This window comes from Camelus ferus, chromosome 2 (genome assembly GCF_009834535.1).
Source record: "Camelus ferus isolate YT-003-E chromosome 2, BCGSAC_Cfer_1.0, whole genome shotgun sequence".
Taxonomy (NCBI): Eukaryota; Metazoa; Chordata; class Mammalia; order Artiodactyla; family Camelidae; genus Camelus; species Camelus ferus.
Window position 1 is genome coordinate 34,915,988 of NC_045697.1, and position 22,454 is coordinate 34,938,441.

At 34.8% G+C, this 22,454-nt stretch overlaps 1 protein-coding gene across 2 annotated transcripts in view; it reads left to right on the forward strand.

Moving 5' to 3' along the window:
• SLAIN2 (SLAIN motif family member 2) overlaps positions 1–19,329 on the forward strand; it is a 63,271-nt gene extending 43,942 nt beyond the window's left edge. For both annotated transcript variants that reach the window (XM_032497086.1, XM_032497096.1), the window contains 2 exons: positions 14,303–14,621; positions 16,259–19,329. In XM_032497086.1, coding sequence (XP_032352977.1) covers positions 14,303–14,621; positions 16,259–16,325 — 386 coding nt within the window. In that variant the 3' untranslated portion in view covers positions 16,326–19,329. The remainder of the gene's footprint in view (positions 1–14,302; positions 14,622–16,258) is intronic.
• The last annotated feature ends 3,125 nt before the right edge of the window (positions 19,330–22,454 follow it).

Below are 22,454 nucleotides of genomic sequence, written 5' to 3' on the forward strand. Positions count from 1 at the left end.
GTGGCAGCTTTTGGAAGAAATCATAGCTGAATAAATACATGAAGGTTGACATCAAAGCTATCATACTGGTTCCAAGAGGTTGGATGTATGGACAGCTAGAAAGAAGTAGAATTGGGAGAAACAGTGGGGTTGAATAGACCGACATTAATAAGAATGAATAGAAGCCTCCGAGGAAATGGGACAGTAAGGAAAAATATTTCCCTGATCCAGGACATGTAGATTTCCTGATAGCTTCAGAACTCAATAAATAACAAAGATATATAAGAAGGCTAAAGCACTAAAGGACATTATATGGAAAGAGGATGCTTGAGATTTGAGTTGTTGAAAAAAAAAGATTTGGTTAATATGGTTACAAAAGTACTGAAATAGATTTTTTAGCAAGTTTATTAATACACATGTTTTAGCAATGATTTGGTTAGTTAGGTATAATTTAAGGAAATAGTTTCAGATAATAGAATCCAAAGAAAAGAGAATAATCAAATAGAAAAATAGAATGTGTGAGTGTTTGTGTTTTGGGTATCAGAAGTTGATCGTAGGCTTCCAATAGGGATGTCTTGGTGCCATTGTCAGAAATAATAGATTGGATAGATTATGCTCTTCTGATGGAGAAGATGACTTATTAAGGATTATTATAGAAAAGGGTTCTTAAATTATTTGAGGGCCTTAGGCCTCTTTTTTGAGACTTCCAGGTATTTTTGAGTACTTCTAGGAGTAAAAGGTAGGTGAAAACAGATGATCATAAAAGGATTATAGTGTCTACAACAGGGCAAGAGATAATTTTTAAAAAGTCAAGAATTTTAAATTTATATTAGTTTTATTTTTTGTATGCCTCTGTAAGCTGCTTCATAATCCTTTTTTGGCATTAGGTTGACTTAAATAGCTATACTTTTTACTTAAAGATTTATGTTGCTATTTATTAGATTGAGGAAGTTATAACTGCTGGCTAATTTTTTTTTTTTAGGGGGAGGGTTGCAGCTGGGCATGAGTCTGGGGAGGTTACATTTTTTGTGACTCTGAGCTACCAAACTGCCTACCTTCCATGATAAGATGACAGGAAAACCCCGGCCTATAATTCCTGGTACCTCTAGCTGTCCAGTTGACATGGTAGAGGGAGAGAAGTTTGTGCACGTGTGTGTTTGATTTTTGTTCTATTTTGTTTGTTTAATCTCTTATTTTTCTTAATCCAGACTCCCATATTTTCTGGTTGGTATTGTGGCTTGGTGATGATGATTTTACACTATAAGCTCTGAACCAATTGAAAAATGGATAGTATATGATAGGATTTAAAATATTAGTTTAATTACTGGTCAAGCTGAATTGGAGAATTATCTCTTGGGTCCAAGGTCAAAATGGATTTTCTAATTTCCCCTCATAGCAAGAGAGAGAGGGATCTGGTCTGCATTGGACTGTGGGATTCTCTGCTCTTGAAGGGATGCAAAACAGGGTTCAGACACCAGGTGTTCATAGGTACTTCTGCACATTAAACCTGTCCAATAGAGAAACATGGACTAGATAGTAAATTGTTAGATAAATCAGTTGTTCCTCATCCTGGGAATGAGCCTGCAACATTTTCTAGAAAGCTGATGTATTTATTTTAAGGGCTCACAGGATCATGGGAAGAGAAAGAAGATGGATTCCTTAACTATTGAAAAAATGGTGCCTTTGATTTTAATTTAAGCATTTAGTAGTAGCTGGTGTTTGAAGATGGGAAGGGAAGTAAAACTTGCCTGGCGCAAAGAAACACACCATAAACATTTGTTGAAAAAACATGAGGATGCCACTAACTGAAGAAAGGCCAGACACATCCATTTTTGCATTTTCTTCTTGCAGAGTTTTTGTGTTTCTTCAGCCCATTTTTCTCTTAGAGGAAAAGAACCATTGTATGTTTTTAAGACTTCATAGAAGTGACTGATTAAACTGCTTTGGTAGATGTATTTTATTTATTCCCAGTTGTTGGGAACTCAGTGAAGAAGAGATAAAAAGGCTAGAGAACTCGCCAAGTCAGGGGAAGAATATGAAGACTAATTAGAAAAGTGAATGCAGAGATCAGGATATATTTAAAGATGGAAACATTTTTATTTAGAAGGAAAGAAGTAACTAAGGAGGAGTTGTTGATGGTAGTTGTCTAATACTGCTTTAATTCATGGTATTTTGAGATATTTAAGGTGAGATAAGCAGTGTTTATAAGAGGCCTTATTGATAGGAACTGAAAATGCTATTTGATATCAGACTATCTGAAAATAGAGAGAATCCAGGGATTTTATCATTACCCCGGAACCAAAATTGAAAATTTCTTGTGTTCCCTCATCTATCAACTAACGAGTAGTTATTGAATCTGTATCATAAACAAGATTCATGCATTATATCCTTCTCTCTTTTTTTCCCCCTCTGTTCTAGCCCCTCTTTACTTTTTCTTCTATTCCAGTTGTGATCAGAGGCGGCCTCTGCCATAAACTGTTAGATACAGTTAAAATGATGAGTTGCTCTCCCTCCCATGACTTTGCTATGTAAAATTGGAAAAATGGGAGAGAGGATGGAGGCTGTTCTTGGGGCTCCCTCCAAATACACAATTTCTGTTAGACCATTTCATGCTATTTTTGGAATGATAATTGAATAGATTTTATTTATATTTAGACTGGCTAAGGTGTTTATGATTTTCTAAGATTCTTTTTCCCTTTAGTTAAATCTTAACTACATCTATCAATTTCCTTTGCTGAGAAAAACCTAGATCAAAATTTTCTCCTCTCTGAAATTTTTGCCTGTGTTAAGTATGGATTGCATAAAGACCTTAAACATTCTGTGGTCTTAAAAGATCACCTGATTTCAGTTAACCTCATTTTTATTCCTCCATAGCTTATAGATGAGGCAAATGCTGCTACCATTAGAGGAAACTTTTTTTTTTATAATAGTAAAAACTACAGCTTTTGCACTTCTTCATATGCTCTCTAGTTTTCCCTCAGCATATATACATTAACTTTGTTAAAGTATTTCTCTTCCGTATCTTGAGATTGTAGAAGCTTTTGACTTGTCCTTTCATAAACGCTAGTGCATTTATCTAAGAACTTAAGGATTAGTGAATTTAAAAGGATTTCTAATTTATAAATCTGTTTTTAAATCTTTGTTATTTTAAAACATAACACAAATTCAGAATATCGTATTATACAGAGAGAGCTTTATGAGTTCTTGTAAGACCACCCCCTTGTAGCCACCATTCATATCAGGAAACTAGAATTACTACCTCAAGATGCTCCACACCTATCTGCTTCCAAACACAATTCTCCCTTGACCCCCCTCTCCCAACAGTAGTCATTCTTCTTAATTTTTGTGGTAATTACTTCCTTACTTCTCTTTATAATTTTATCATCCAAGTAATTGAACTGTAGTTTTGCCTCTTTAATATATGTCTCTTTAAGTTTCTCTTAATTTATAGTTTTCCTTCAGCTCTTTACTCCTTACTCCCCTTCGTTGTTTGAAGAAACCACCATGTCAGTTGTCCTGTAGATGTTCTCAACAGACTGAGCTTTCTGTGGTGTCATTTATCAAGTTCTTCTGTATTCTTTATAGATTGGTAGTTATCTGGATTCTTGATTAGATTCAGATTTGTTATTTTTGGCAAGACTGGTTCACAGGTGGTGCTACTTCCTCAGGCCAAGGTACGTAAAGTGGGGTTGAGTCTTTCACGTGATGCTGGCAGGCGATGTCTATTTCCTTACTTTCCAGATACTGCAAGAATTGGGTTATTTCAGTTCCTTTTTAATAATCTATCAAAATGCTTGCATAAAGAGAAACTTACTCTTTGGTTACTCAGCAGTGAAATTTTATCTCAGTACTTGTATTTACCCTTTGTTTACCAGTTTTCAAAATAAAAAATTGACAATCCTCCAAAGGTGACCAATAGTTTTCTTAGATATATATCATTATGAACTTTCAGATTTAAACATTTTTTAAGGTGTTATGATCTCTTCTGGGTATTTGCCCAACTTTGGTAGAACCTATTTTAAGTCTTTTTAACACAACCCTGGTAGTCTTTGATAATGTCTTGATAAGTGGTATGACAGGATAGGCTCATCTTGTACATTTCCTGCCACAGACCTGGATTTAATTATTTCTCAAAAAAAAAAAATCCTGGTTTCTTTTGGTAGGAATTGGATTTTCAAAACCTAAGTCTATATTTTTTGTGTATTTGTTGCCTACTTTTCAGTCCTTTCCATCTTTCTTCATTTCTTCTTGTTCTGTAAAAGTTTCTTCTCATTGTTTATGTCTCTTAAAGCATAATCTATTGTGTATGGTGACTTTTTTTTTTGATGTCCAAACTCACCAAATTGTATACATTAAATATGTGCAGCTTTTTGTATATCAGTTATAACTCGATAAAGCTTTAAACAAAGCAAAAACATCTTGCATAGAACTCGAAACATAATAAGGATATAGTAACAATTTCCAGAAATGCCCAAGAAGCTGGTGAAAGAAAAACAGCATGATGACCTAAAATGAGGGCAAGTTTTGGAATAACATTATATACACTTCCAATTTAAATTGTTGTGCAGCATAGAAAAAGATCAGTTTCCTAGTTCATTTTAAGAAGCTAGCATAACCTTGCCTCTAAAACCTTCTAAGGCTGAATAAAAAGGAAACCAAAGGCCAGTGTCATTTGTGTGTATTGTTGCCAGAATTAACAAAATGTTGGTATATTGAATACCAAAAAAAAAAGATTAAAAAATCATGCTCCAGTACGTGTTTTATTAAATTTGAACTTTTAAGGAAGATATATAAAATTTGAGAATTTCTCGCTATTAAACTTTCAAAATATTTTTGCAGTTACTGTCAGAAATGAAACTCTCACTTTTGTTTTTATTCCTTCAATCCCCTTGTGTTTGGAGATTACTACAGAGAAATTTAAAATTACAACGAGTCTTATTCCTTTGTCCTCTAAATAACACCTACATTTTGTATGCAAATATCTTCTTAACATGGTGAATTTTAAAACTTTTTTTTACACTTTTTTATTGAGTTATAATCATTTTACAGTGTTGTGTCAAATTCCAGTGTAGAGCACAATTTTTCAGTTATACATGAGCATATATATATTCATTGTCACATTTTTTTCTCTGTGAGCTACCATAAGATCTTGTATATATTTCCCTGTGCTGTACAGTGTAAACTTGTAAACAATATCTATTCTACATTTTGAAATCCGTCTGTCCCTTCCCACCCTCCACTCTCTTGGCAACCACAAGTTTGTGTTCTATGTCTATGAGTCTGTTTCTGTTTTGTGTTTATGTTTTGTTTTGTTTTGTTTTCGATTCCATATATGAGCGATCTCATATGGTATATTTCTTTCTCTTTCTGGCTTACTTCACTTAGAATGACATTCTCCACGAACATCCATGTTGCTGCAAATGGCGTTATGTTGTCGGTTTTTATGGCTGAATTATATTCCATTGTATAAATATACCCACATCTTCTTTATCCAGTCATCTATTGATGGACATTTAGGCTGTTTCCATGTCTTGGCTATTGTAAATAGTGCTGCTATGAACTGTATGGTGACTCTTGTGTCCCTTCTATCTTAGACTTCATTTTGGAATGATTTATTTCATTTATTTAATTCTTTTCTGTGTTCCATCCCCTCACTTTTGAGTATTTTTCATTCTGCTTTATGTTCTTTCATATCTCATAATTTTCATCTTTTTTGATGTGTGTATAGTGGGCGTGATATTTGACAAGTTTTCACCATTGGTGGAAGTAGTATTCTATTCCTTATTCTCTCATGTTTCTTATAGTAACTTTATGTGGAATTTGTCCTCACTCTTTTTCTGTTGCTCATTTTTCTGTGAAGTTGGTTTTTTATAAATATTTAGAAAGGGAGTTTTTAGATTTTCTAATTTATGGCCCTAGTGCTCCCTCTTCTGTTGTTTTAGGAAACTGCTAAAAAATATAGCTACTTATTTTCTGAGATTTCTCTTTTATTGCCCTCCCCTGTTTTAAAATTCATCCATTTAAAGTGTACAAATCAGTGGGTTTGTTTTTTTTTTTAGTACAATTGACCCTTGAACAACACAGGTTTGAACTGCATGATTTCAATTACACATGAATTTTTTCACTAAATATGTACTATAGTACTACTCAATCTGTAGTTGGTGGAATCCACAGATGCAGAACCATGCATATAGAGGACCAACTGCAAAGTTAAATGTGAATTTTTCCAGGGTGCAGAGGGTCAGCACCTGTAACCCCTGCATTGCTCAAGGGTCAACTGTATATTCACAGAGCTGAGCAACTATTATCACTGTCTGATTTTAGAGTCTTTCATCACCTCATAAGAAACGTCATACTTATTACCATTCCTCACTCATTCCAGTCTCTGAGAACCACTAATCTTTCTGTCTCTGGATTTGCCTATGCTGGACATTTCATATAAACTGAATCATACAATATGTGATCATTGTCACTGGCTTCTTTCACTTAGCATAATGTTTCCAAAGTTCATCATATTGTAGCATATATTAGTACTTTGTCCCTTTTTATTGTTAAATAATATTCCATTGTTGGACATAAGTGTATTTTGTTTATCCATTCATCAGTTGGTGGACGTTTGAGTTGTTTCCACTTTGTGCCTGTTGTGAATAATGCTGCAGATGTTTTCTGGTAACTTGTTTATTCTTATCTATCTTTTTGTATGTATTGAAGAAAAGCTAGTGAAGCCCAATCCCAGGGGTTTCTTCTGCCTCTTATGTTTAACTTCTGCCTCTTACTGTTTAACAAATCTTCTGTTGATAACATGCTTACAAAAATAATGATAAGTAATGTACACTAATGAAAGAAGAAATCAAAGGCTTCTATGCCTTGTTATTTTTCTTATGATTACTTATCAGCCAATACAAACTTAATATGTCTTGGTGTCATATTTATGAAACCTGCATAGGATAGTAGCCCCACAAATAAACTTTCTGAGTCTAGTTGAAAATTAAAATGGTAAAAATGACATTTTAATTTCTACTCCTGGAGGTGTTTCTCTTTTCGTTCTTGGTGAAGAACACCAATCTGGGAATCGGGAGACCTGGATTCAACCTCTGACTTTCCTGTTTATTCACTCAATTGCTCTCTGTGGTTGTGGCAATTTTCCTTCTCTGTAAACTGGAACGTTTGGAGTAGTTACTAGTAACTCCTTCAGGAAGGATTCTTTAACTCTGTAATGAGAGACTCATACTCATTTCATCTCTGTGGTCTTTAGTACCCAGAAATTATTTTAAAGTCTTATTATGTCAGTACCCTATTGCCATCATATATGGTACACAGACCACTGAACAACTGGGATGCTGTAACTAACTATACAGTAACAGATAGTTGACAAGGAAGTACTTTTGTCCTTAGTCTTTATTTGTTAAATAACTGAATGGCCTATATATTTTAATAAATATTTTGCTCTCCATTAGTCATGGTGGCCAGTGTTTGTCAATGTGTGTATTTTTATTGCAAACTATATTTACACTTTTAAAAAATTACACAATTAATGTAACTTACAGTTTGGCTGACATATGACTGAAGACAAGCACTTGAAGTGTGTTTTTATATTGTAAGATGGTTTTTAATATTGGGATATATTATTTATAAGACATTTCATATTCAGTGAATATTTATCAAACTAAAAACAGTACACAGTTTACTCAGTCTCTTCATTTTAGAGTTAATTGCCTGATGAATTATCTAAACCTTAATTTGAAAATAAATTTGTTGTTTTTATTAAATGCTTATTGAAAGACAAAAATGAATATTTTAAAATTATGAGTCTTCATATCACCCACCATTCCATTTGAGAGATGACTTAGACACCAAAGTTAACATTCTTTGTCACCTGTCGGTTTTATAAATAGAATTCTAATTCTTGCTTGGAGCAGGTGACATTCTTTCATTTTGTGCCTTGATTCAAGTGTAATTCTCAATAATCCAAAATGAGTAAAGAGAAATTATAGCATACTGTCATAATTAGTTTGACAATAGAGCCTAATTTACTTAATCCCTATATTTTAGTTAATTTATAAAGACAGCTTAGGAGACTGCCTTGAGAGGCATGGTTGAATTTCTTTCCAGAGAACTGAGCTGCAGCAGGCTGAAAGGCACCATATTCCTTAGATAAGGAAGGCATGTATATGATATGCCTTACAGTTCATGTAATATTTTACATTTTACCAACACATTACTCACTTGATGTTCACAGTTAACCTATGATATTTGCTGAGATTTGTTTTATTAGATTTACATCTACAAATTAATTTCTCTCTTTTTGGGGGGGTAGTAGTACAAACAGTGGTTGCATTTTTAAATCTTTATTTCCATACATTTAATTGCTTGACGTAGAGAAATACAATAGAGTTTTGTATGTTAATCTTCCATCTTGTGTCTTTCCTGAATTCACTTAATATTTCTAGAAGGTTTGTTTTGTTTCATTTTTTTAGATTCCTTGGGATTTTCTGTTAACAATCATGGAGAGTTTCTTTCCAGTCTACATGCCTGTTATTTCCTTTTCTTGCTTACTGCACTGGCTGGAGCTTCTAGCACTATGAGAATGCTGAGAACATGTATCCTTGCCTTGTTCCCCATCTTAGAGGGGAAGCATTCAGTCTTTCATCATTGTACTATCTACAGATTTTTTGTAGGTGCTTTTTATAAAGTTGAAGTTCTTATTTTATGTTTTCCTAAGAATTTTTATCATGAATATGTATGTGTTGAACTTTGTGAGATGCTTTTTTGCATCAGTAGATACGCTGATGAGATTTTTTTTCTTCTTTAGCCTGTTATTGTGGTGGATTACATTGATAGATTTTCAAATATTGAACCAACTTTGCATCCTGGAATAAACCCCTCTTGATAATGATAAGTAATTTTTTAAAATATATCACTGAGTTGTATTTGCTTACATTTTGTTAAGGAGTTTTACATCTATATTCCTTGAAGGTTATTGGTCTGCAGTTTTCTTTTTTGACACTGTCTATTTCTGATTTTGGTATCAGAGTGAGACTGTCTTCATAAAATGAACTGTGATGTGTTCCCTCCTCTTCTGTTTTCTGGTAGAGAGTATATAGAATTGTTGTTAATCCTTTAAACCTTTGGTAGAATTTCCCAGTGAAGCCATCTGGGCTTGGAGTTTCCTTTTTTGGAGGGTTTTGAGTTACAAAATCAGTTTCCTTAATAACTATATGGCCATTCAGTTTATCTTTTACATATGAGATGAGTCCTGGTAGTTTGTGCATTTTGAAGAATTGGTCCATTGCATCTAAATTGTTAAATTAATGTGTGTGAGAGTGTTCTTAGTATTCCCTTATGATCCTTTTGATGTCTTCAGGGTCTGCAGTGATGTCCCTCCCACTTCGTTACTCATGTTGGTAATTTGAGGTAGTTTTTTCTCCTTTTTATTTTTGTCAGGCTCATCAGTGTTACTTGTCCTTTTGAAAGAACTATTTCATTGATTTTTCTGTTTTCAATTTCATTGATTTCTGCTCTTTGTTATTTTCTTCTGCTTGCTTTGGGTTTATTTCACTCTACTTTTTCTAGATTTTTTTGAAGTAGGAACTTAGATGATTGGTTTAAGACTTTTCTTCTCAGTTACGGCCCACAAATTTTGATACCTTCTATTTTAAGTTTTATTTAGTTCTATGTATTTTAAAATTTCTGTTAAATATATTGTTGAGTTTCAGCTATCAAGTGATTTTTTTCATCTTTTTGTTGCCTTTTAGTTATTAACTTCTAGTTTGATTGTGTTATGATCAGAGAAATTTACTCTTTGTAATTTCAAATTTTTTTTAAACTGTTGAAGTTTGCTGTATGGACCAGGGTACAGTCTATCTCGGCTTATATTCTGTGGGCACTTGAATGTGCATTCTGCTCTTGTTGAGTGGACTGTTCTGTAAATGTCAGTTAGATCCTGTGGTTGGTGGTGATATTGAGTTCTTATATCCCCTTGCTGATTTTCTGTCTAGTTCTGTCAGTTGTTGAGAGGGGGCTGGTGAAGTGCCAACTGTAATTGTGGATTTGCCTCTTTCTCCTTTCAGTTCTGTAAGTTTTCCCTTCACATTATTATAATTTTTTTGTTTAGTACATACACATTTAGGATTGTTAGGTTTTCTCGGTAGTTTGACCCTGTTTTCATTATGTATTATCCTTCTTTGTCCCTGGTAAGTTTCTTTTTAATTATCTGATACTAATATAGCCATCATGCTTTCCTTTTGTATTGTTAGCACATGTTTTCCATCCCTTAACTTCAACCTCCCTATATTTTTCTATTTGAAGTGAGTTTCTTATAGACAGCTCAAAGTTAGGTTATGTTTTAAATGCATTTCTACCAAATCTCTGTCTTATGATTGGTGTAGGTACACCATTTACATTCATGTAATTATTGATATGCTTAGGTTTGCCATTTTATTTGTTGTTTTCTGTTTGTTTTTTGTTTTTCATTTCTCTATTTTCTTTTGCCTGCTGTCCTGTGGGTTACCTGCATATTCTTTAGAATTCCATTTTGATTTATGTATAGTGTTTTTGAGTACACATATTTGCATAGTTATTGTAGCGGTTGCTTTACATTATGTATATATAACATCATATGTGCTTATCACAGTCTGTTGGTGTTATCATTTTATCAGTTCAAGTCAAGTATGTAAACGTTACCTTTTTTCATGTTCCTTTACTTTGCTTCATTTATAATTGTTTTAAATGTTTCCTTTACATAATATGTTTCTAGCTACAATAGTATTAAAATTTTTTCTTCAACCTGCACATATAGCTTTGAAAACTCAGAAAGCCTATGTGTCTACCCGTATTTTTGCTTACCTGGTTCATGCTTCCTTTCTGATATTCCAAGGTTCCATCTTTTTATCATTTTCGTTTTGTTTATCTAGCTGTTTTTTGTGGGGGTAGGTGTGCTGGGCACAAATTATCTTGGTTTTCTGTTGTCTGAAAATGTCTTGATTTTCCCTTAATTCTTGTAGGATATTTTCTCTAGGTATAAGATGCTGGGTTGACATTTCTTTCAACTCTTGAAAAATACTGTGCCACTCCTTCTGGCCTCTATTGGTTTTGATGAGAAATCGGCTCTTGTTGGAATCCATTTCCCCCTATAGGTTAGGTGTTTTCTCTCTCTGATATCAAGGTTTTCTCTTCTGTTTAGTTTTCAGAAGTTTGACTATGATGTGTCCTGGCATGGATTGCTTTGGATTTATCTCGTTCGGTATTTTCTTAGTTCCTTGAATCTGTAGGTTTATGTCCTTTGCCAACTATGGGAAATGTTCATATATGGAAGATCATTATTTCTCACAGTACTTTTTGTCGTCTCTTTCTCCTTTCCTCCCTGTACTCCAGTGACATGCAAATGTTAGGGCTTGTTAGGTCTTTTCAGGTCCCTGAAAGCTCTGTTCTTTTTATTTTTTTCCAGTTTATTTCCTTTCTATTGTTTAGATTGGATAATATCTTTTGTTCTATCAGTTCACTGATTTCTCCCCCCACTATCCTTTCCATTCTGCTATTGACCTCATTCACTGAGTTTTTTATTTTGGTTAGTGCAGTTTTCAGTTTTAAAATTTACATTTGATTCCCACTTCTGTGTATCTTCTGTTTATTTGCTGAGACTTTCTATTTCTGCTTCAAGTGTTTGGAATTACTCATTCAAGCAATTTTATGATAGCTACTTTAAAATCTTTGTTAGATAATTCTAGCGTCTCTGTCATCTTTTGTTGATATTTCTTGATTGTCTCTTTTATTTAGTTTAAAATCTTCCTGGTTCTTGGTATGATGATTGTTTCCCCCTCCCCCCCAGTCAGTCCTCCCGACCTCAGGCAAATATCTGATTTGGTTTAGTTACCATAAGTTGTATTTGCCTAATTTTTGAGAGTCATTCTTGTTGTATCAGCAATTTTCTTCTTTATTGCTGAGTGGTATTCTGTTGTGTGGATATACAGTTTGTTTACCCGTTCACCTGCTGATGGACATTGAGCAGTGTCTGATTGAATGGAGTGTTCTGTAAATGTCAGCTCAACTTGATTGGTGGTGGTGTTCATGTCTTCTGTACCCTTTCTGATTTTTCTGCCTATTTGTTTCATCTCTTACTGAGAAAGGAGTGTTGAAATACCTAATTAATTCTGTACTTTTTTTGTTCTTACTTTCAGTTATGTCAGTTTGTTCCATGTGTTTTGTGTATCTGTTTTGGAGTATACATAGTTAGGAGTCTTACGTCCTCTTGCTGAATCGACTCCTTTAACATTACGAACTCTATCTCTGGTGGTAATTTTTTTCTGATACTGTGAACACCAACTTTTTCATGATCAGTGTTCTATGGGGTATCTTTTTTATCCTTTTGCTTTTAACCTATGTCTTTGTAACTGAAATGTGTTTCTTTTAGATAGCATGCTGTTCTTGCTTTTTGTCCATACTGGGAGTATTTACCCTTTAATTAGAGTAATTATTATTTACATTTAATACAGTTATCAGTATGGTTGGTTTAAAGTCTCTCTCACAAATTGTTTTCACCCCCTGAAAAAGCCAGGGTACCAATAGAGCTCATCACATTTATTTTCCTTTTTTCAGGGATTATAGTCCTGTATTGCCGGTTGTCCAATATTTGAAAACTGTTCCATGTATTTTATCCAGTTTTATAGGTATTTATTACAGGAGGGTAAGCCCCTCCCCCATTTTTGTCAGCATGATTGGAAGCTCCTATGGTGGTTTTAAAATAAATATCTTGAGTTCCATTCCAGACTAGATTCTCTGGGGGTTATGCCTGGGCTTCCTTCCCCCACCCCACACCCCTTTTTCTTTTCTCTTTTTTTTAAAGTTCCTTGGGATTCTGGCACACAGTCAAGTTTGAGAATCATAGCACTAGGGTTTTGGGATCAAGCAGAGATAATTTGAACACATCGAGTATTGGGTCCTAGTGTATCTTACGTGTGGAGGTGCTGACATTTTGGACTTTGATCAGACAAAATACAGAGAAGATCAGCTAGCAAGGAAGGAGGCTATGTACAAAAAGCCTTATTGAAGGGAAGGTACAAAATACATTTTCACTCTTTGGTAGTTTTAGAGCTAAGGTTTATCCCCTCTTCTTTCTCTTAGACACCAGATGAAAGATAGTTGCCAGGCTCATCCGTTCTTTGCTCTCCTCTCCGATACTGTGGTAGAGCCTTACTGTTACTTAATCTTCAGACAGATTAGTAGATATGAGGAGAATGAAGTTGTGTGCATAATAACCCGTTTCTATGGTTTTAGGACCAAATCCCTTGCTCAAGCTTTTGCTCTACTCGTATTCTCAGCAAACTAATGGAAGTTGAGAGAGAATAGGGTGACTCTGATCCATTTCTCCTTCGCCCCCTACCCTGCCCTCTCCTGCCTTCTCTGCCTGACTCCATTCACTCTGAACTCCACCCCAGAGTTCTTTGTTAAGTAAAGGATATTAAGGTAATATTTTTATTTACATTGTATGTAGCATTTGGGTATTTGAAGAAACTAAAGCTGATATCCTTCTAGAAGTGATTTATCCAAATAGAATAAACAGAAAACGATGAATGTATCCCTCAGGAGATCTGAACTTGTAATGCTAAGGGACCACCACAATAATAAAATTTATTTAAAGTCTTATTTTGGTTTAAAAATTAATGCGAACTGTACATTTAATTCTTTCATGTATCATTTGTTTTAATACAAGTGTTTTAACTAGCCACTTAGTAGAATTGACATTCCAAAAGAATGTACCATCTTTATTCCTGTGACTTCATATACCTTTTGATAAACCCCTAGATTTGTAACTTCCCTACTTGGTGAAGCACAACAATAGAAACAGGTTTAGTTTCTAAATACTGAGTTACACTATGGATAATACAGGACTTGGAGGTACACCCACCAGATACTTGACACATGTTTACATGAATGTTGCTTTGAGGAGAAAGTGTTTCAAATTCTAGTGAACCCTCTAGTAGTCAGCATTTTTTTTTTTCCCTCACCTGAAGAATGTAGCTCAGGTTGGTTGCTACAGGAAACAGAATGCTATGGTGCCTTTTCTGGACTTGTTGATTTCTAGCTGACCTAGTTAAAACACTGTTGTCAAGGATAGTTGGAGTCCTCTGAGTGAGGAGTTGGTTATTTAAGACCTACCAATGATCATCTAATCCCAGATATTTTCTTTATTCCTTGCATTCCTATAGGGTGAGTTGTTGTGAATACAGATGTACTGGTGCCCAGTCATCAAGTGTAATAGAAAGCAGTGGTTTCACTTACATTTGGTTTCCACTGAAAACATTGATTTTTCTTTGCTATTCTACAGTACCTTCTCCAGGCAAATTCCGCTCCCCTGCAGCACCATCTCCTTTGGCTCTCCGGCAACCAGTAAAAGCATTTAGTAACCATGGCTCTGGTTCTCCTGGTAGCCAAGAAACAACACAACTTATGCAAACCACCTCCTCACCTGGGCCTCCCATGGTTCAGAACACAGTCCCAGCAAATCCTCCCAGCAATATCAACAGCACTACTTTAACCAGACCTGCAGGGACAACCATGATGAGAAGTGGCTTGCCCAGACCTAGTGCCCCTTCTGCGGGGGGTATACCAGTGCCTCGCAGCAAACTTGCACAGCCTGTTCGCAGGTAAGTGGTAAATGCTCTGTTTCAACATCCTGGAGCATAGGAAAGCGGGTAGACTGGAATTACCCTCATCTCTGCATTTGAAAGAGTCCTAGTGGGTTTCCACTAGAGTCTTAATATAGTTTGAATAAAACATTACTTTCTTGTTTTAAAAATATTCTCACTTGGGACATTAGGGTATTATGTCACTTTGGTTCAGATTAAATTTGCCCACATGCCTAAAAATAACATGATTAAGCATCGTGGCAAAACCCTGGAAAAAAATTGTTGGAACCACTCCATTTGGTTGTGATATTTGTTCATTTTGAATATATATATTTTAATTTTTTAATTTGGGGGGTAATTGGGTTTATTTATTTGTTTTTTAATGGAGGTGCTGGGATTGAACCCAGGACCTTGTGCATGCTAAGTACATGCTCTACCACTGAGTTAAACCCTCCCCCTCTTCATTTTTAATATAATAATATTCAATATATTAAATATATTGAGTAATATATAAATATATTAAAATATTTTATATATAATAGTTATATATGATATAAATGTATCAAACAAGTATATTACTATTATAAATATATTTAATAATATATAATAAATATATTAAATAATAAATATGTTAAAAGCATATTAGAACCAATAAATATATTAAAAGCATATTAGAACCTAGAGTGAGATTTAAATAAAACTTCTAGCTACCAAGCCTGAGTATATAATCCAAGAGGGTAGTTTTCAAGCTTTGCTACAATTCAGTATCTTCTGTGGAATTTACGTAAATATAGAGGCCTAACTTTTATCCACAAAAAATAGATCTGGTAGGAAACCCAAAATCTGTGGGTATGCTTTTTTATTTGTTTGTTTAATCTTCAGGTAATTCTGGGCCTAACCATGTTGGGAACCATGTATCTATAATCTTGTACTTTCTAGGAATGTGATTACCACCATCAGTAAACTTAGGTGTCAAATCTAACTAAACTTGTAGTATTTATTTGCATGGGGGGAGAAAAAGCTTTTGTGCCATAAGCATTAAAACTGAATTACCCATACTTCTTTTTTTCTAAGATGAACATACTGCATTGTAACATTAGTAGTAGAACACGACAGCTTTCTGCTGTGCACTGTGCTAGATAACATGCACCTCATTTTCACAATAGCACCAGATGTGTGGGTGCCATTACAGTTCCCATGTTTAGAGGAGGATGTTAAAATTTAATGAGGTTAAGTAATTCACCATGTACTTCAACTGTGTTCCAAGCGTGCCTTACTTCAGAGTTGTTTTAAGCACTGTCCCATGCTGCCTCTCTAGTGATGGTGACACTCCACCTCTAATATCACATTCCTCAACTACCCCTCAAATAAATAAGTAAGTAATAAATTTGGTGATCTAGCTCATTTTCCTCTTACTCTGGTAGCTATGTTCATAAAAAGAGGTGAATGAAGTCACCTGATGTCCAGTAAAACTTGAAAGTTGTGGAAATGCTGAGTGTGGGGTCATTGTGCTAAAAGTGTTTGAGAGCTCTGATCCTAGTAGTCCCCTGGAACATTGGATCGTGGTGCCCTGCAAAGAAATTAATATATGGAAGATAGCATGGTAATGTTCCATAATGCCTTGCAAATCACTTTATAAAATTGCTTTATTTCAGATCCTTGCCAGCTCCTAAAACCTATGGTAGCATGAAAGATGACAGTTGGAAAGATGGCTGTTATTGACCAGCAAAGACAAGAATGCAGAGGTCCACAGCTTCATGGATACCCCTTCACCAGGCTAAAAGACAACTTTTATATGCAGACTGTTCAGCTAAGACTCTCGGGATTTATAAAATCCCAGCTCTCTCTGTCTTAATTAGCACAAACTGACAGAGATGATCAAGCAGCACTTTAATGACATTTAACATCAGATGTGTTTGGTAATCATACAATCACTCCATGGAATCACTTTTAGTTTTGCTTAATAGAAACTAAGTTGATTTTTAAATATTTGACAGAGGCCAATATCTGGGCAAAAAACTAATGGATGCCAAAGAAATGCCCATTTGTAAATGAGAGAGTACCTTTGTGCACAAGAAAATGGTGAATTCAGGCTATCCAAAACTTCACATCCAACCTAATTTACTGTATAAATAGTATCAATAAATATTTGTGTTAATGAGAACTAATATTCTGACTAATTATCTAAAATGTTTCACTAGTGTTTCACTAGTCCTCCAAGAAACTAGATTGAGATGGAAGAGGGCAGGGTGGGGAGAAACCTGGGCTAGAGATTTAAAACATGCCTACATTTGGGAGGATTCTATAAATTATTTTTGCAGATTCATTAGAAAAATTATCATTTTGTTTAATCTTAAGTTTTGGATGTAGCTCCCATATCACCACTGCCAGATAGTATGACCGCGTGCATCCATCATGTTGCATTGACACATCAGACTTCTTTGTTTGTTTTGATTGCCAAAAGGGCTTAATATCAGTTGTACAATCTTTCTAAACTTTATAGCTCCTGGCTCAGGAAAGATAGCCTTTGCTGTTGAAGCCAACTTCTTCACATGCTGTTATCTGTTACAGAACTAAGAGATCTTGTTTTAATTAGCAGGTTTCCATGGTGGGAAAGAGCAGGTAGTATGTGTCTTTATTCTTGATACAAATAACACCACCTCAGTGCTTACTACAACCTGGAACAAAACCATGCAACAAGAAGCGGGTGGAATAAAATCTATGCACTTAATTTACAAAATCTCTGGTAATGACAGTTGTATTGTTACTGTTAACTGACACAACAGTCTGCCATGTGGTGGGAAATTATAGCCTGCTGAATCCTACTTAAGCTGATCCACTTTAGACTGAGTAACTGTGCGAAACATCCTTTGAAGATACTGTCCCTGCTGACATAGATTTTGTCTAACATCAATTTTTGCATTTTTGGTAACAAATGAAACCGCCTGCATACGAATCTAACTTGTTAAATACTTGCTCTGTGATGGCCCTTATGTATATCCTGGAAATCACTTATTTTGGTTTTATTCAACTATTAGCAGACTAAAACTTCCTTCTGCAGCAGGCTTCTTGTTTTTCATGGTAAGGTCTGTTTTTAAATATTTAATTTGAACAGCTCTAAAATATTGGCACTTGGGTCACTAAAGGATTTTAAGATTTGAATGTAAGTTCATTTCCTGTTGGTCAAAGACATATCTGTAAGTTGGCAAAAGAAATTGAGAAATGGGAAGCTTAATATTCAGGATAGCATTGAGGTTGATAGCTTGAGAGAATGACAAAACTTTTAAAACCAAGACCCCTGTTTTGCTGTGACTGGACACCATGGTAGTCTTATTAGCTTGACCAGTAGGGAGTCATTCATTTAGCACAAAGCAGCAGGAGATTTAAACTGCCAGTGCTAATGTATTTTGGTGTATACTACAAGGAAGAAATTTTATCCTTGAATTTGAGGGTGATGGGGATGGATCAGGAAAGGATGGCGCCAGAATTCCACATGATGATGAACTAAAAGATGTTGCTTTTCAGAAGAAGGTAAAGCATCTGTTTTGGGTAGGGGGGTATCTCATGTAAAAATCTAAGTGAGTCGAAGAACTAGCCACTGTCTCTTTTTAAAACCATGTATACGCAACAGAAAATAGGTCTGTTTTCAGTGCAACATTGCAAAAAAAAAAAAAAAATGCTGCAATCTAAGAAAATAAAAAGGAATTTTAACTCTATTATGGAAGACCCATTACATTTTTAAGTTAGATTATCAGTTTTGAAAGGAATATTCAGGTTATTTCACTTTGTTTTTAAATGGCTGCATCAGAAAAAAAAAAGTCTATTTTTTTTTATTAAAATATTTCATCACTTGTTAAAATGTGTTTGGACCTGAGTTGGGTAAAGTGTTATTTTCCCTGCTGTTGTACTACCACAGACTATTGGCTTTTGGTTTCCTAAAGAGAAAAATTGCCTTTTTACTAGAAAGCCTTTGTGTATTGCCAATTTTTCTGTTTGGGAAAATCTAAGGATTCACTGTGGTTAGTCTTGCAGATGAAACATGGATTTGATAAACTAGTGCCTATGATTTTAACTTATGTTTGATATATAGTAGTAAGGGTTTTATGAATGTTGATTATTTTTTTGTGCCAACAGCCCAAAATTGTCACTTATATGTAAGCAGAAAGCTATGAGCTCTGCTTCCAAAGTTATTTAATTTTTTCAGTGTTTGAATGTTATTTTTTGTAAGTGTGTTAATAAAAGTGTAAAGAATTGGAAAAAATATAAATATTCTTAACTCAAGCATTTGCTGGATCATTTTTCTACAAAACTTGTTTGTATAATATAAAACACTCTCTGAAGGGTTGGCTTTTTTTTTTTTTTTCCTTTTCTTTTTTTTTTTTTTTTTTGGTTTTCATACCCTGGAAATCACATTTTGTAATAGTGGGGACCATTCATAATTGTCAGATACTTTTTAAAATTATTATCTCAATACATCAGTTTTATAAAAAAAGTTTTTCTGAAAGGAAATTAGATACATGTGTCCCCAGATGTTTGTATAACTATAGAATGATCTTGACTGTGTATATTTAACTTTTATTGAATGTACAGGCGTCCATTTTTGACATTACGCATGGTCCTTTTAGATCACATGAAGTTTGATTTGCAAACATTTCTATAGCCGAACTTGTATGTGTGGTTGCCTCCTTAATAAACAACCTGACCATAATGTTTATTATTAAATTTATATTTGTTTTTTTCAAGTGTTTTTATTAATTTCTGGGTATGATAAGATCTGCCCCCCTTCCTGCCAGTTGACTGTAATTGATTATAATAAATTCCCAGTTAATTTTTTTTTTAACACAAAGCCAAATCATATTGCCCTTTCAGACTTGATCTCCGTGAGGCTGGAATATATCATGTTGTACTCTCTCTGTCCTGATTATTTGGGATAAATTTATAGTTTACTCGAAATTGGTATGTTCTTGGAACTTTTTAACCTGTTGTGAATTAATACCTAGTTAGAAAAAGCTAGCATATGTGAAAGAAGCAAAAGCCTGTTCATAACTCTCATTATATGAATATCCAGGAGGAAAAATTAATACATTTTCAAACCAAATATTAATATTTATTTAGTTGATTGTGTGCATCTTTGACTTATGGATAAATCAAAAATCAAGAATTGCACACTGTTTACTTCCCCACATCCCTTTTGAAAGTGTTTTTGACTATCCTCCATGTTACAGTTAGTCTCACTAACGAGTTACAGAGAAATGACCCTTTCATGCTTGAACTTTCTCCCAAGCCAACATAAAACCTTTTAAGAACCGTTTAAAATTAAATGTCATTATACTTGTAAATTAATGAATGAAAAGTTTGCTTAAACTTGTCATATACCCATTGGAACAGGAAAACCTGTACGGTGGTTCTTGTGAATTATTTGCTATATCAAAGTTGAGCTTTGAATTACTAAAGCAGAATAAATGATAGCGAAGCTAACTTGGAGAGGGGTAGTGAACAGTGTCTTCACATGAGCATGAAGCCAGGGTTGCAACCACTAGCATACTTTGAATGGCCCAAATACAAGTCTGAGTAGACTAAAGGACCCTCTGGTTACTAGTATGAAAATGGAACAGATTTCCCTCATGGAGTTTACTTAAATACAACTCTGTTAAAACTGTTAACTGCATGCCAATTTCAAACCAGTTCTTTACACTGGGTAACCATAATGCCTTCTCTTTAAAAAGAGGAGGGGGGAAAAGCTTGATTTCTTTTGATTTTGAAAATAATAGACTCATTACTTTTTTAAAAACTGAAAACAAGAAATATAAAAGGGAAAGTGATCCCACATTTCACCTTGGGATCTCACAATCCCACCTTGTGGAAATATTTAAATGCTGACCTAAACATGGTCGTGAAATACAGGTATTTCCTGCATTTTGGAGGTTCACTGTATGCCACTTCACTTTTACGAAAGATCTATTAATACCTGTTTTTACTAACCAGAAGAAATCTGAGGATTTTCGCTTTCATGAAAAAAGGCAAAGGCAGAAATTAGCGTTCAGCGTTCGCTTTGCACAGAGCCGTTATAGAGGCAGTGCACACCTCCCTGTCAAGTCCGTCACTGGGAACTACTCAGCATCTTAGCATCTAGCCACCATAGCTTAGAACTATGTGAGCATCTGTGTTTTATCTTGATTTTTTTTTCTCTTTTGCATCCAGCAAGGCATGTCCTCAGATAATTGCTGCTTCACTTTATGCTATTTCAGCTTAGGAAGAGTTTCATAGGAATGCTCCTGCTTTCAGTAGTGAGGGAAGCCTGAATTACGTGGAAGGGTAAAAAGTCTTCTGTTTAAGATGAGAAAATACTTTTTCACTTATAATGCTGAGATGAGTTTGCTTTTGAACAGAGATGTACACTAACTGCTTATTGAAAGCTTGACACATTTCTCAATTCCTGATTGTAGATACTCCTTGATTTAAAACAGTACATTGTATCTTTATAACATCAGTTAGTTTTTATTATGAAAAATCACATTTATTATAGAAAACTAGAGAAATAGAGTAAATTATAAAGAAGTAAAAGCATTTAATTCCATAGGTAATCAGCCACTTAAATTTGAGGATATTGTCTTTTTCCCCCCCCCTAATGAAATTGGGATCATATTCATGATTGATAGTGTAACTTTTTCTTAACTCTAAGGTCACTGAAGACTACCATCATTTAGATGAAGTCTGCTGGGAGAAATAAAAAACTCCAGAAAGAGTATACAAATATCTAAAACTTTACCAAACCTATATTCTCACTGTTCTTTATATATTATCTTTTACTGACACCAGCAGTCCCCCAAGTCTACCAAGCCATGAATGGACAGTATTGGTTGAATAGTTTCAAAACAAAGTACCTCTGAAGAAATAGGCACAACCAATTAAAGAATCAAGATAGTCTAGACTGAGTTCTGAGACCAGAGAATCCCCTGACAGGCTGCTAAAACAAATTTCTGCACTCTACCCCAAGCATGTCTGTTTAAAAATAGAACTCTGGTCCCAAGAATGGAAATTCTGGGAATAGGGGTCCCAGCACAGGTTAGGTGCCTGTAACTAGGCTAACTGACTGTGGCAGGTGATTGGGGTTAAGTAAAACCATGTACATGCTTTGAAAATCATGGATAGAGTGAGGGAAGACCATTTTCCCTGAAAGTGGTATTACACCCAGTAAGTGGACCTAGTCTTGGGCAAACAAAACAGGTACGTGCCCCAAAAGTCTCAGTGCATATTGTATAAAATGCTTGCTTCATGTCAGTAGCCATGTTTTCCTGGAGAAAACATTTGTACTGAGAGGGAAGATTCGGATAGTTTTGGAGCCCTAGGCTCAATTATTCATACAGCCCAGTATTATTCCTGTCCTTGAATTCCACAAAGCAACTGTATCCTTATAAGTTTCCTTTAATAATAGGTCAGTAAGGTCTGACAGAAGCTCAGACTGTCGTGTGCCTGCAGAAGGAAGGGTTAATTTTTCAAGTGTTTTTTTAGATTGATACATAAAATATGTAAAGTGTACAAAACGTTCAGCTGAGTGAATTATAGTAAGTGAGGACATGTGTAACCACCATGCAGGCAAGAATTACCGTTCAGAGCACAGCAAAGAGCTTTCCTGATGCCACCTGCCAACCACACGCCCTTCCTCCTCTTCAAAGATAACAGCTATCCTGACCGGCCTTCCAATATTATAATTTAGTTTTGCTTAAACTAAACATTAAACCAGACACTTTGTAATTTTTTCCTCCCTATCTTATTTTGATTAAAGCCTCGAAGTGGTGTTTCTCTCAGACTCAGGCACTAAACAAACAATAAAGATAATATGAGATACAC